This window comes from Canis lupus, chromosome 9, assembly GCF_011100685.1.
Source record: "Canis lupus familiaris isolate Mischka breed German Shepherd chromosome 9, alternate assembly UU_Cfam_GSD_1.0, whole genome shotgun sequence".
Lineage (NCBI taxonomy): Eukaryota > Metazoa > Chordata > Mammalia > Carnivora > Canidae > Canis > Canis lupus.
In genome coordinates this window covers 20573134-20585754 of record NC_049230.1, presented here as the reverse complement: position 1 = coordinate 20585754, position 12621 = coordinate 20573134, and the positions used below count along the sequence as shown (strand labels likewise).

The following is a 12621-nucleotide window of genomic DNA, read 5'->3' as shown; positions in this document are numbered from 1 at the left end:
GACTGATGTAATGCAGAATACACGTCTACATTGATGGGAACAATATTCACTGAATTTTTTACAGTGGTTAATCTCTAGGTGAGAGATGTTATGTGGTATCTGTTTTCTTTGCCATACTTTTCTGGAAATTTTACAATTAACACAGAATACCTTTATGCTTAGAAAACAATGAAACCATCTCTGTTTTGAAAAACAATTTTTATCTTTCTAATTTTGTTTGATTTAAGCTTAGCAACAGGGCAGCCCAGGTGGCTTAGCAGTTTGGCGCCGCCTTCAGCCCAGGGCATGATCCTGGAGACCTGGGATCGAGTCCCGCGCGTCGGGCTCCCTGCATGGAGCCTGCTTCTCCCTCTGCCTGTGTCTCTGCCTCTCTCTCTCTCTCTCTCCTCTCTGTGTATTTTCATGAATAAATAAATAAATAAAATCGTTAAAAAAATAAGCTTAGCAACAAATATTACCTATATGACTGAAAAATATAGTCCAGGATTTACGATTGCCCTGAATAATGCTTGAATACCAATAACTAAATACTTATTATGTAGGTTTTCATGCAAGACAGGCAGACACACACACACACACACACACACACACACGCAAAAAAAAAAAACTAAAAGAAAACTAAAATCACAACAAAATCAAATCAGAATGCGAACATTGTTACCAGTGGCAGGCTCGCATGGGACTGGTGTGTAATATTTGGAGTACACTTCGTCTTTTGGCCGATCAGGAAACACATAGATAAGATAATTCAGGTCTCCCAAGCGGTCAGCTAGGGACCGGATGGAGAAGTCTCTGGTGGTAAAAGGCATCAGGTTCCAAAACATTCTTTCCTCTAGAACAATAAACAGAATAATCATATTCTAAGCATGATTTCTGAACAGGAAATCTTAAAACCCAAATATGCTACAAACCAAAGCTCTGTGTTATGAGTTATTACTGTCCCCATAAAGAGCTCCATTTAAAAATAACCACAAGTGGTAGGGTACCTGGGTGGCTCAGTCAATTTTCTGACTCTTGATTTCAGCTCTGGTTATAAGCTCAGGGTTGTGGTAGTGAGCCTCAGTGATGGGCTCCAAGGTCAGTGGGGAGTCTTCTTGGGGTTCTCTCTCCCTCTCCCCCTCCTATTTTTTTTTTCTCTCTCTAATGTAAGTGAATAAATCTTAAAACAAAAATAAAACCAATAACCACAGGTTGTAGGTCAAGTGATTTATAAAAGCCATGGGGAGATAAGCAGGTAATGCATACAGCACTTCCTTAGAGATCCAATGATATCAGGTAGCTTCAAGTTCAAATGGCTTTTAGTTCCTCTGTAGAAGAAATAGTTCTGATTGACCCCAATCCTTGATCTCTGTACAGAAGTATATGAGAGAGACAGAAAGCATGTCCATAGCCAGATAATGCATGAAGCTGTGAAAAACTTAATATTTTTAAGCTGCAAAAAAACTAATGAGCTACTGTTATCTTATTGTGAGGATCAGAGGAAAGAACTGTTCTTGGGTGGAAATAATCACCCATAAAGGCCATGCCTTTATGTTGATTAGAATAAAGGAATAATTAAAATAGCCTATTACTTCCACTCTAAGGACTCTAACTTATCCAAGTAATTTACTGAAATAAGCTCACAATCCAGCTGCCTCATTCATGGTGATCCATTTGTGTGCCCTTCATCAGAACTGACCCCATAATTAGTGCTCAATAAGTCATTTGTTGAAGTAATTTCACAAAAAAAGCAGCTAACTAGAGCCATGGTAGGTTTAAAAAGGGAACAACTCACGAGAATCAAACTTCCAAGCAATGGTGATGCCGCCAATTTCAGAGTCGCTGAATCTCAGCAGGAAAGTCCCATCAGGCTTGTTAATGAGTAGGTCATGGGCCTGTTGCTTGTTCACGAAACCCAAAATAGCCCTAGATCACAAAGGCCAAAGGAGGAGAAGCAGATGTGATGTTTTAGCAGCAGAAAGAAGAGCTTCATACTCTATTGTTGACTTAGGAAATGCCGATTCTCACCCATCATTCCAATGAGGCTTGAGATGCTTTTTTAACACTTCCATCACACCATCGAACCACTGCCAGAACGTGTAATTTCGTCCTGGTAAATTCTCCTGATTGGAGATACGACAGTGAACACAAGAAGGCCAAGTAACACCTTGAATATTGCCTGCATGTACTTAAATTGAAAAAAATTAAATGGAAAACAAACATCCACACTGTCAGAATCATACAATTATACGTGCCTGCCTGAATTTTACCAAATGGTCCTACAGTAAAACAAAAACAAACCACCACGAATACAGAGGAAAAGAAAAGAGGGAGAAAATACAGCAAAGCGATTACCAACACCCAGTGGCCCTCTGCTACAAACACTTTCACTCAGATCTGCGCTCTTTCTTTGCTGTTTTTTTTTTTTTTTTTAAGATTTTATTTATTTATTCACAAGAGACACAGAGAGAAAGGCAGAGACGTAGGAAGAGGGAGGAAAAGCAGACTCCATGTAGGGAACCCAATGTGGGACTCAATCCTAGGACTCTGGGATCAGGCCCTGAGCTGAAGGCAGATGCTCAACCACTGAGCCACCCAGGAATCCCCTCTTTGCTGTTTTTGAATGAGGGCTTTTAAAACACCTGGGGATAAAAAAAAAAAAAAAAAAAAAAAAAAAAAAAAAAAAAACACCTGGGGATGGGGTTGTAAGCAAAGAAACAAAAGTTGGCTTTGAAGTCAAAGATGCGACAGGTCACATCTCAATTACTCAATGCCAGAGGAGAAGTTTCCACCATCAGTATTTCCTTTTGTGGGCTGAGGGTCCCATGGTTAACCTGGCTTTACAGGATTACACAGCAGGGAGCATCAGAGAGTCAATGGGAAAGAACTATATATAGACTTCGGATCACAAAAGCTTTACTTCTTGTGAGATATGTCATTTGCTTTGCTCTGTTTCCTTTATAAAGGAAAAAAAAAAAAAAGCACTAACCTCACATACAACCCAGCTTACTTATTCAAAGATCTAATTTTCTACATAAAAAAAAGTATGTGCTTATCCATCTATTCAGGAACTTTCTATTGCTTTGGGCACATTTCATTAGAGTCATGAAGAACAAGTGGCCAGGGCAGGAAGACTCCAGAAGGCATCTAGTTTGGAGGGACTGATCTAATGGCAGCTGGCGGTGGGTCCCTCACCCTGTTGAACTGGGACCAGGACACCGACATGCTGTTATAGTCTTCAAGGTGGCTGCTGCTGCTGTTGAACAGTTTCTGTGCCAGGAACACGAGGTTCTCCTTGGTCAGGCCCCGGTTACTCTGCACTTCGGCCTTGAATTTCATGTTGAGCGCCTCACACAGCTGTGGCCACAGCACTTTGTCAGGCACGGCGAATGGCACCCTGCCCTGAGAGGGAGAGAGGCCAGAATCTTATGAGAAAACAGTGTGTGATTTATTCACTCAACCCACAAAACAAAAACATTGATGGCTCAATGCAGTTACAAACATTTGTCTTGCTAAAGCCTGAGGATAAGTTCTAGCTTTTTTTTTTTTTTTGACATATGTGGTTCTGTGAAATTCAGAAGTTTCCATTTTCCCTTCCTCACATATAGTTTAAAAGGTACCCTCAAGCTATCTATGGTGTTCTGTAAAAGAGCTGCTGAATGCACAGTCTCATCCTAATTCTAAGAGCCACAAAAACAAAATGTGACCAAGGTCTGCCTCTTACACTGTAAGCTCAGGAGAGCAGAAATCTGAAAGACTAAGTTTTCTAGGTGCAGGCAGAGAGAATTGTGTGTGCACTCATGCATGTGTGTGCACAAGTGTGATCCTTGAATTCCAGCTCAACATGAAAAAATTTCATGTGGAAGAATGGAAACTATGGACCACTTGTTATCGAGAAACAGGTTACAATTTGAATTTTTAATAAACTGCTTTTCGTTCCATTCAGTCACAATACTTCATTTTTTCATTATTATAATTTTTTTTGGACAAGGCAATTGCTTCACATGATATAAAATTTATTATTTTAAAAACTTTTATTTAAATTCAATTAACATAATGTATTACAGGTTTCAGAGGTAGAGGTCAATGACTCATTAGTCTTATGTAATACCCAGTGCTCATTACATCATGTGCCCTCCTTAATGTCCAACACCCAGTTACTATGTCCCCCTCCCCACCTCCCCTCCAGCGACTCTCAGTTTATTTCCTATGATTAAGAGTCTCTTATGGTTTGTCTCCCTCTCTGATTTCATCTTGTTTTACCTTTTCCTCTCTTCCCCTATGATCTCCATTTTGTTTTTCTTTTTAAAGATCTTATTAATTTATTCATGAGAGACAGAGAGACACAGAGAGAGAGAGAGAGATAGAGAGAGAGACAAAGACAGAGGGAGAAGCAGGGTCCATGAGGGAGCCTGACATGGGATTCGATCCCAGGTCTCCAGGATCACGCCCCGGGCTGAAGGCGGTGCTAAACCGCTAAGCCACTGGGGCTGCCCAGGCCTCCATTTTGTTTCTTAAATTCCACATATGAGTGAGAGCATATAATAATTGTCTTTCTGGTTGACCTATTTCACTTTGCATAATACCCTCTAGTTCCATCCACGTTGTTATAAATGGCAAGATTTCTCTTTCTTTTTGATGGCTGAGTAGTAGTCCATTATATATATACTACATCTTTTTTATCCATTCATCTGTTAATGGACATCTCAGCTCTTTCCCTAGTTTGGTTATTGTGGACATTGCTGCTATAAATGCTGGGGTGCAGAGGTCCCTTTGGATCACTACATTTGTATCTTTTGAGTAAATACCCAGTAATGCAATATATGTGATATAAAATGTAAAAGGCTTGGAAGGGTGTACGGTGAAGTCTTTTTCTTTTTCTCTTTCTTTTCTTTTTTTTTTTCTTTTCTTTTCCTTCCTTCCTTCCTTCCTTCCTTCCCTTCCCTTCCTTCCTTTTTCTTTTTCTTTCTTTCTTTCTTTCTTTCTTTCTTTCTTTCTTTCTTTCTTTCTTTCTTTCTTTTTCTTTCTTTCTCTCTCTTTCTTTCTTTCTTTCTTTCTTTCTTTCTTTCTTTCTTTCTTTCTTTCTTTCTTTCTTTCTTTCTTTCTTTCTTCTTTCTTTTCTATTTTATTTATTCATGAGAGACTGAGACACACAGAGAGAGAAAGGCAGAGACATAGGCAAAGGGAGAAGCAGGTTCCCTGTGGGGAGCCGGATGTGGGACTTGATCCCAGGACCCCAGGATCACAACATGAATGAAAGGCAGACACTCAACCACTGAGCCACCCAGGCATCCTGGTGAAGTCACTTTCTTAACCTTGTGTCCCAGCAGCCCCATATGTCCCAACAGTATGTAATCTGGTTTAGTGTGTATGCCTCTAAAGATATTCTATGCATGCCAGGAAATATGTGTAACTTTTCCTTTTTAAAAATATAAATGGGGGTGTGCCTGGGTGGCTCTCTTGGTTAGGTGCCCAACTCTTGATTTCAGCTTAAGTCATGATCTCAGAGTGGTGAGATCAAGCCCTGCATCAAACTCTATGCTCAGTGGAGAGTCTGCTTGAGAATCTCTCTTTTTTACTCCTTCTTCTGCCCCTACCCCTGCTCGCACAGCTCTCTCTAAATAAGTAAATACCAAAAAAAAAAAAAAAAAAAGTACACACACACACACATATATATAAACGGTAGCATAAAATCTACATGTTCTACATCTCCCTTTTTTCACTGAATACTATACCTACAAGACCTTATATCAGCACATAAACACATGTTCTTTTGTGGCTGCTAAATACGTCACAGAATGGAAGAACAGTACTATAGTTAGCCAGGCCCCCATAGATGGACATCTGTGTATCAGCCTAGTGACCTTTAGCTATTACAAAAAATTCTGCAATGCAGTTATACATTTGACACAGATGGAATATATCTGTAGAATATATTCCCATAAGCATGTATTTATTTTAAAAGAGCATAAAATGTACACTTGTCATTAACACAACTTAAAATGTTAAAAATGCTTATTTATTCAGGCATTGCCTAAATTTAGGCAATTTATTTAGCAAGACCATGTTGCAAGAGCTGCCAAAGTTACATGAGGAATGAGCTCAGTGGACAGACAGGGAAGGGAATGAGAGGAAAGGCAGCAATTCTATCCAGAAGGCTTATCAGGACATGCTGCAGGCAGATAGTTTTAAGAGAAGCCTCAAACTCGGGATTCTATAGAGTGGCTATCGTAGAATTTCTGCTAAAAATCTCACCTTTGCAGCAAAAATATTGTTCTGTAAAGAGGACTGTTGAGAGAATTCAGTGAGACTCTTCACGTTAGAGTCATGTTAGAGAAGGACATACTTTTATATCCTGAATACCAATCGTAACCTTTTATCATGCTTTAATGGACTACTTGCTCCTGGAAATGTGTAACCCCTGAACTCTTCCATTTTTTTTTTTTTTAGAACTCTTCCTGAAAATGTTTTGAAAACGCTCAAGTGCATAATAGTGATATTCTGATAGTATTTGATGAATAAATCCACAAAATCATGTTTATTCCCTTAGACAGTATTTCATTCTTCATGAGAGACTTGGCATGAATCAAGAACCTAAGATTTGGAAAAGACATTAAATGGCACCCTCGTTTATTGTCCAGAAGATGTCAAGAAGTAACTGCTAAACTATAAGTAGCGTCCTGAGAGGTCTACCATCTAGAAGGAACTTGGGAGTCCCAAATTCCATTCATGGTCTCACACAAGGATTCAAAAGAACATTCACTAAATATTGACTATGTGACAAGCATTTCGGATTTTGTATGTTACCTAATTTCATTTATTATTTTTTTAAGTAAACTCTATGCCCAACATGGGACTTGAGCTTACGATGATGAGATCAAGACTTGCACGCTCTACTGAGTGAGCCAACCAGGTGCCCCTGCATGTTACTTAATTTCTTTTTCCTAACAGTGCTATGGAGCACTATTATCCCTGTGGTGCAGAAACTTAAGGGAAACTTTAGGCTCAAAGAGGGAAAGTGAATTCCCTGTGGTCACAATGTGAGCAAACGGTGGGTTGTGAGTTTAAGCCTTGGCATGACTCTAAGGCCACACTCTTTCCATTCTTCACATACTCTCCACTCTGTCTTCTACCACAGAAAACTGCACTTTTTTCTATGCTTTTCTGGGGGAGAACACACAAAAGAGATTAATGACACCAGCATCAAGATCTTGACACCCGCAGGCCCAGGGAATTCACTCACAGGCTCTGCAAAAGCATTGTCCCAGAGAACGGTGGCTGTTGCATTATTATCCTGGCTGCCATGGACGATCACCACAACCGGGAGGGACAGGGTCTAGAAAGACAAAACAGAAGGGCTGAGTGTCAAGAGCGACACTTTCCTCTCTTGCTCTTCTTTTCATCATGACACATTCATTCTCTCCTCAAGTTTCGGTAAATGTCACCCTTGAATACAGAAACTGAATAGCTCAAGGAATCACAGGCGAATTAGAAATTTTATTTTATTTTTTATTTTTTTAAGATTTTATTTATTTATTCATGACAGACAGAGAGAGAGAGAGGGGCAGAGACACAGGCAGAGGGAGAAGCAGGCTCCATGCAGGGAGTCCGATGCAGGACTCGATCCTGGGTCTCTAGGATCATGCCCTGGGCTAAGGTGGCACTAAACCGCTGAGCCACCAGGGCTGCCCAATTTTAGATCTTTAAAAGAGATGTTACTTAGATTTTTCTGAAGGGTGCAGGAAATTTCTCAAATGGAGAACAGGAGAAAAGAAAATGAGTATGTGAGACATTTTTAGGGAAAAAGAGCTAGTAACAAGTGTCTAAAACTTACTATAGGGGATCCCTGGGTGGCGCAGCGGTTTAGCGCCTGTCTTTGGCCCAGGGCGCGATCCTGGAGACCTGGGATCGAATCCCACATCGGGCTCCCGGTGCATGGAGCCTGCTCCTCCCTCTGCCTGTGTCTCTGCCTCTCTCTCTCTCTCTCTGTGTGACTATCATAAATAAATAAAAATTAAAAATAAACATTGTATTTAAAAAAAAATAAAAAAATAAAACTTACTATAACTGTTACTCAAATTCATCCAGAGTGATGTTTCTCTTGATTCATTCCTACCTGTATCTCCAGCTATTTCAATTTGCTATTGCTTGTTATTGTAGATCTTTTTTTTTTTTTTTAAAGACTTTATTTATGTATTCTTGAGAGACACAGAAAGAGAGGCAGACACAGGCAGAGGGAGAAGCAGGCAGGGAGCCTGATGTGGGACTCGATTCCAGGACCCCAGGATCACAACCCAAGCTGAAGGCAGATGCTCAACCACTGAGCCACCTAGGCATCCCTATTATTATAGATCTCAAGGGAATCTAGGAGATGCAATTTCAAGGATGCGGATTTCCCACTTTCTGCTCACTGACAGTTAAGATGCTATGTGATCGAAAAAATTATTTTGTGATACAAAATACATACACACACATCAACTCACAGGAAGGAAGGCTTTAATTTACCTTGACTTGAAAAACCAGCTCATTTCCACCAACACTGAACTGTGATTCAAACAGGATTGTAAATTTTTCTTCTGTTACTGACTCTGCTCCACGACGATCAGACCTCTTAATTCGTTTCAGGGACTGCAAAGGAGACAAAAAGGTTAAAGCCCTCCAACCCCTAGGGAAAACTTGTTCTTTTTCTTATCCCATCCTCACCATGTTTCTGAAGTGCGCGCTCAGAGTGCCCGTGGCTTGATGATACTCCATCACACAGCAGTTGTTCAGGATCTCTCCACTGTAGTCACTGCAGAGAGAGACTCGACTCTAAACCCACACAGTGTCTCAGTAAATATAGGGTAGAAAATATTTGGGGGGGACCCAATAAAGAAAGTTGTAAAAATTGATGTCATTTAGAGGAAATGTTAGCAGCATAAAATACTAAGAAATAACATGTTAACATAAAAGAAATTTTTCTTGGATGTATTCCTACTAAAGGAATGAAAATCATGTGTTTCTGCAACAGAAGAAAGGCCTTAAATTCTTTCTCTGAGAGCTAGAGGAGGAGCTCGTACTATGAATGGCAGTATCCAGAGTTCTGGCCAGGAGGCGGGAGCACTTTGTTTCTGTTGTAAGGACTGGAGGAAAGAGGCAGACATGAGGGGAGGGTGCACGTACTTGCGAGTGTTCTCGTTTTTGAGCAGCGACTTGGCCTGCTGCTCACTGATGATGGTGGCCTTCACCTGGGGGGGGTTCATGTGCACGTTCAGCTTCCCGCCCACCAGCAGGCGCACTGTCGCTGCAAACTTGGTCTGGGTCTTCAGGACCTGAGGGGGCTGCTTCTCAATAATGAATGTGCTGCAAGGACACAAGAGACCAGACCAGACATGATGCTGGCTCAGGAGATGGGGCCTAGGTCCCCCTTGTGGGGAGGCTACTGGGGTTTAGCAGGTAAAGGAAGAGCATGTGGCATAGCTCCTGTTTCCAGAGAGGCCACTGAGAAGTCAGAGGAAATGGTGGGCCGGGGGGAAAGGGGGCAGCGAAATGACTCAGCAGCTGGCACAGGCTGGCGTGGGGTGGGGGGAGTCCACGTAGCGCCCACAACAGAAACCCAGCAAGGTCAACACCAAGCAGCCATTGTAACTGAGGACAGAGGGCTTTGGGACCCGGGCAAGAGACAAGGACTCAGACAGGAGCTGCCCCCCAACCCCAGGGGACAAAGCACCTGCCTCCCCCAAGGCAACCACCCGGGGCTGGGCGTGGCCAGAGGCAGCAATCACCTGGTCACCAGGGCTGAGATGATGTCTGTGATGGTGGCATTGACCTCGGCCAGCATCTCCTCCACTGGGCCGGGGATGGGCAGCTGCTGGCAGAGGTGCTCAGCTCTGCGGATCTGCTGCCGGTTCTGCCAGATGATCTCGGCCAACTTCTCACACCTGCACGGGGGCCCCAGGCCACCGGGAGGGCAATAGAGTCACCCCATCGCCCGGGCTCCAGGCCCCAAGTCCCAGCTCCAGCCTCACCAGGGAAGGCTCTGTACCTAAGCTCCCGCCCCTGTTCACAGAGCAGAGCAGAGCAGAGCAGAGTGCCCTGCCTCTCAGGAACACACAGAACCATCTGGGAGCAGCAACTCCAAACTGAGTCCACTCAGCCTGAGTGTTGCTCCGCACACCCAGCCCTGCCCTCCTGCCCCCTCCCTAGCACAGTGACTCCCTTCCTGGGCAGGTGGCACAAGATGGGGGCCCCAAAGTCGCTATCAGAAACCAGAACCCCTAGTGAACGAAGCCTTGCCACGGGGTGGAGCGAGCTGGCTGCTCAAGGAAACGCAGGAGGCAGAATGAGTAGTTGGTAGCACCATTCCTGCCCCGGGCCATCCCCCATTACCAGGACTGTAGCACGTCCAGGCTGCCCTCGGGGGGCCCTCCGTTCCCTGCCAGCTGCTGCCGCCGCTTCCACTGGATCAGTTCATCGTCCAGGATGATGGTCTGCTGCTTCCGCAGCAGCTGCAGGGTCTTCTGGTGCTTCTCGGCCAGCTCCTGAAGGGAGGTAGGGACAGCAGGCCCTCCTGGGCTCCCAGACAACAACCCTGCAGGCCTCACTCGGGAGGCACAGGCCTTCCCCTCTCCCAGACCTGCTCTGCCTCAAGTGCCCCCCACAGGAAAGAAGGATCTGGCCTCCAGCTCTCTCGGGTCCTGCTCTCTTCCTGGCCTTAGCCCTCCCTCGGGTTTCGCGGATAGCTCAGGATGCGGACTGCAAAGCTTGGGAGGAGAGGAGAGAGGACGCAGATCCCACTTACCACGCGGTACTGCTGCAGCGTCTGGGCCTCACGCTGCAGCCAGGCCTCCAGGGACACTTGCTTCTGCTGGAGGGCCGTCTCCCGGCTCAGGCGCTCCTGGGGATTCAGCTGCGCCAGCTGGGAAAACTGAGCTACAGGAGGGGACAGGACACCCATCACCATCATCTCCCAGCTTCCTGTAGGAAGCCCCGTGCAACACACGCACCTGTTCTGGAGGAAAACACCCTCGAGGGTCTGCCTGACATCTGACCAATGGAACCTGGGCTCCTAGCGGCCAGGGGGGCCAGACCTGAGCAGGCTCTGGTCCCTGGCCTCTCCACTCTGATCTCCCCTTTAGGGAGTGTGCAGCCAGAAGGAAGCCTGAGGGCACAGCGAGGAGGATCCCGCCTTGAGGCCTCCCCTCCCACCTCAGTCTACACAGCTGCCTGCCACACAGGGGTCCAGCATGGAGCCTCGCTGCCTGGTTCGCCCTGTGCCCTCACCATTTACTACTAACTGGGTGAACTGGGGCAAATCATTTCACTCTTCGGGGCCTCTGTCTGTCCATGTGCAAAATGGGAGAATCTCGGCCCCTGCCTCAGTGGGTCGCTGAGGATTACAGAAGTGATGATGCACAAAAGGCTCATATGCTCATATGCTATGCTGGGACCACCCAGCATAACATGGATGATGTAGGTGAGTTAGTCCTGGCTGGTTATAGTGGCTTACAGAGCAGGTTTAAAGGGTGACAGAGCCCAGTGGCGGCTCGGTCCCACCCATGTCACAGGGCAGAGCCTCCTCAGGGAAGCCCCAGCCCTGCTGGCCTGGGTCCCACCCCTGGAGCACAGCAGCCTTTCCTAGGGAAGAGGTGTTTCTCTAGGGGCTGGGAGGGGCCTAACATGTTTGTTTGTTTGTCCAGGTTGGGTTAATGTGAACTCAGCTGAACAACCAGAAGGAGATGGAGGCACGGAGAGGGACAGAGAGGACAGAGAGAAGGCGAGAGAGAATGTCCAGGGCCCACTGGCCACAGAGAAGCAGCAAGATTCTCTCAGGAGAGGGAGGCAGCTTCTCTCCAAACTAGTGTTGGGACTCACCCATGGCAGCAGCAATAGGGAGTCAGGGAAGCCTCCTTACCCTTTTACCAAAAATCTATTACGAAATACTTAAGACCCAGGGAAGGAAGAAGGAATGATGCAAGGAATACCTGTGTATCAATAACCCAGCTTAAGAAACCATACATTTCCACGGTGAAATCACATCTACACATCCTTCCCTGCTTGCAAACCCATCCTTGCCTCTAAAGGTAACCCCTATCCTAAATGCTGGGATTATGATGCCCTGCTGATTCTCAGCTGGGCATGTTTGCAGGGAGAGGGAAATAAATTAAAGTCATCCTGTCAAATTCTTACAAGGTCAACAGGGGGCACTGGTGGGGCTCTACAACCTCGAGACTGAAGTTTTCAGTACCCAAGCACCTAAAGGATTTACACAGGACGGGGAGCTTTCTTTATAAGAGCTAAGAAAGGTGCATGTATTATGCACTGCGCCTGGACAGCCTTTTTGAATCACTGCACAAAACAGCACTGAATGTCATTACAAACACAGCTCTTAGCCCTTACACTTCCCTAATCAGAGAATTTAACATTTTAGTGAAGCAGCATTTATGAAACACCAATAATATACAAATGTTTTTTACTAGACTTGGAACTTCTTCCCATAGGAGGAAATGCTTTCTCCAGTAGATCAGGAGCTCCGAGTGTGACTGAGTGAGACCCACACTCCCCTATGGCAAGCCTGTGTCCTCTCCCTTTCCTAAGCCTCCTCCCTGCTCCAACCTTAGTGCAAATGGTTCCGGCCACTCCAGAGAAAGGGAAGTGTCTCTG

The 12621-nt window shown here is 44.9% G+C and overlaps 1 protein-coding gene across 5 annotated transcripts in view; it reads right to left on the bottom strand.

Annotated features, from left to right (window-relative positions):
- The window catches only part of STAT5B (signal transducer and activator of transcription 5B), a 70231-nt gene that overhangs the window by 6981 nt on the left and 50629 nt on the right, over window positions 1-12621 (bottom strand). For 4 of the 5 annotated variants that reach the window (XM_038547294.1, XM_038547293.1, XM_038547296.1 and 1 more), the window contains 11 exons: window positions 10760-10890; window positions 10348-10499; window positions 9744-9899; window positions 9142-9321; window positions 8683-8770; window positions 8485-8607; window positions 7223-7315; window positions 3175-3381; window positions 2008-2102; window positions 1775-1905; window positions 662-832 (listed from right to left, as the gene is read on the bottom strand). In XM_038547294.1, coding sequence (XP_038403222.1) covers window positions 662-832; window positions 1775-1905; window positions 2008-2102; window positions 3175-3381; window positions 7223-7315; window positions 8485-8607; window positions 8683-8770; window positions 9142-9321; window positions 9744-9899; window positions 10348-10499; window positions 10760-10890 — 1527 coding nt within the window. Of the gene's footprint in view, window positions 1-653; window positions 833-1774; window positions 1906-2007; window positions 2103-3174; window positions 3382-7222; window positions 7316-8484; window positions 8608-8682; window positions 8771-9141; window positions 9322-9743; window positions 9900-10347; window positions 10500-10759; window positions 10891-12621 lie in introns of all 5 variants that reach the window. The other variant, XM_038547295.1, reaches the window with a different exon arrangement.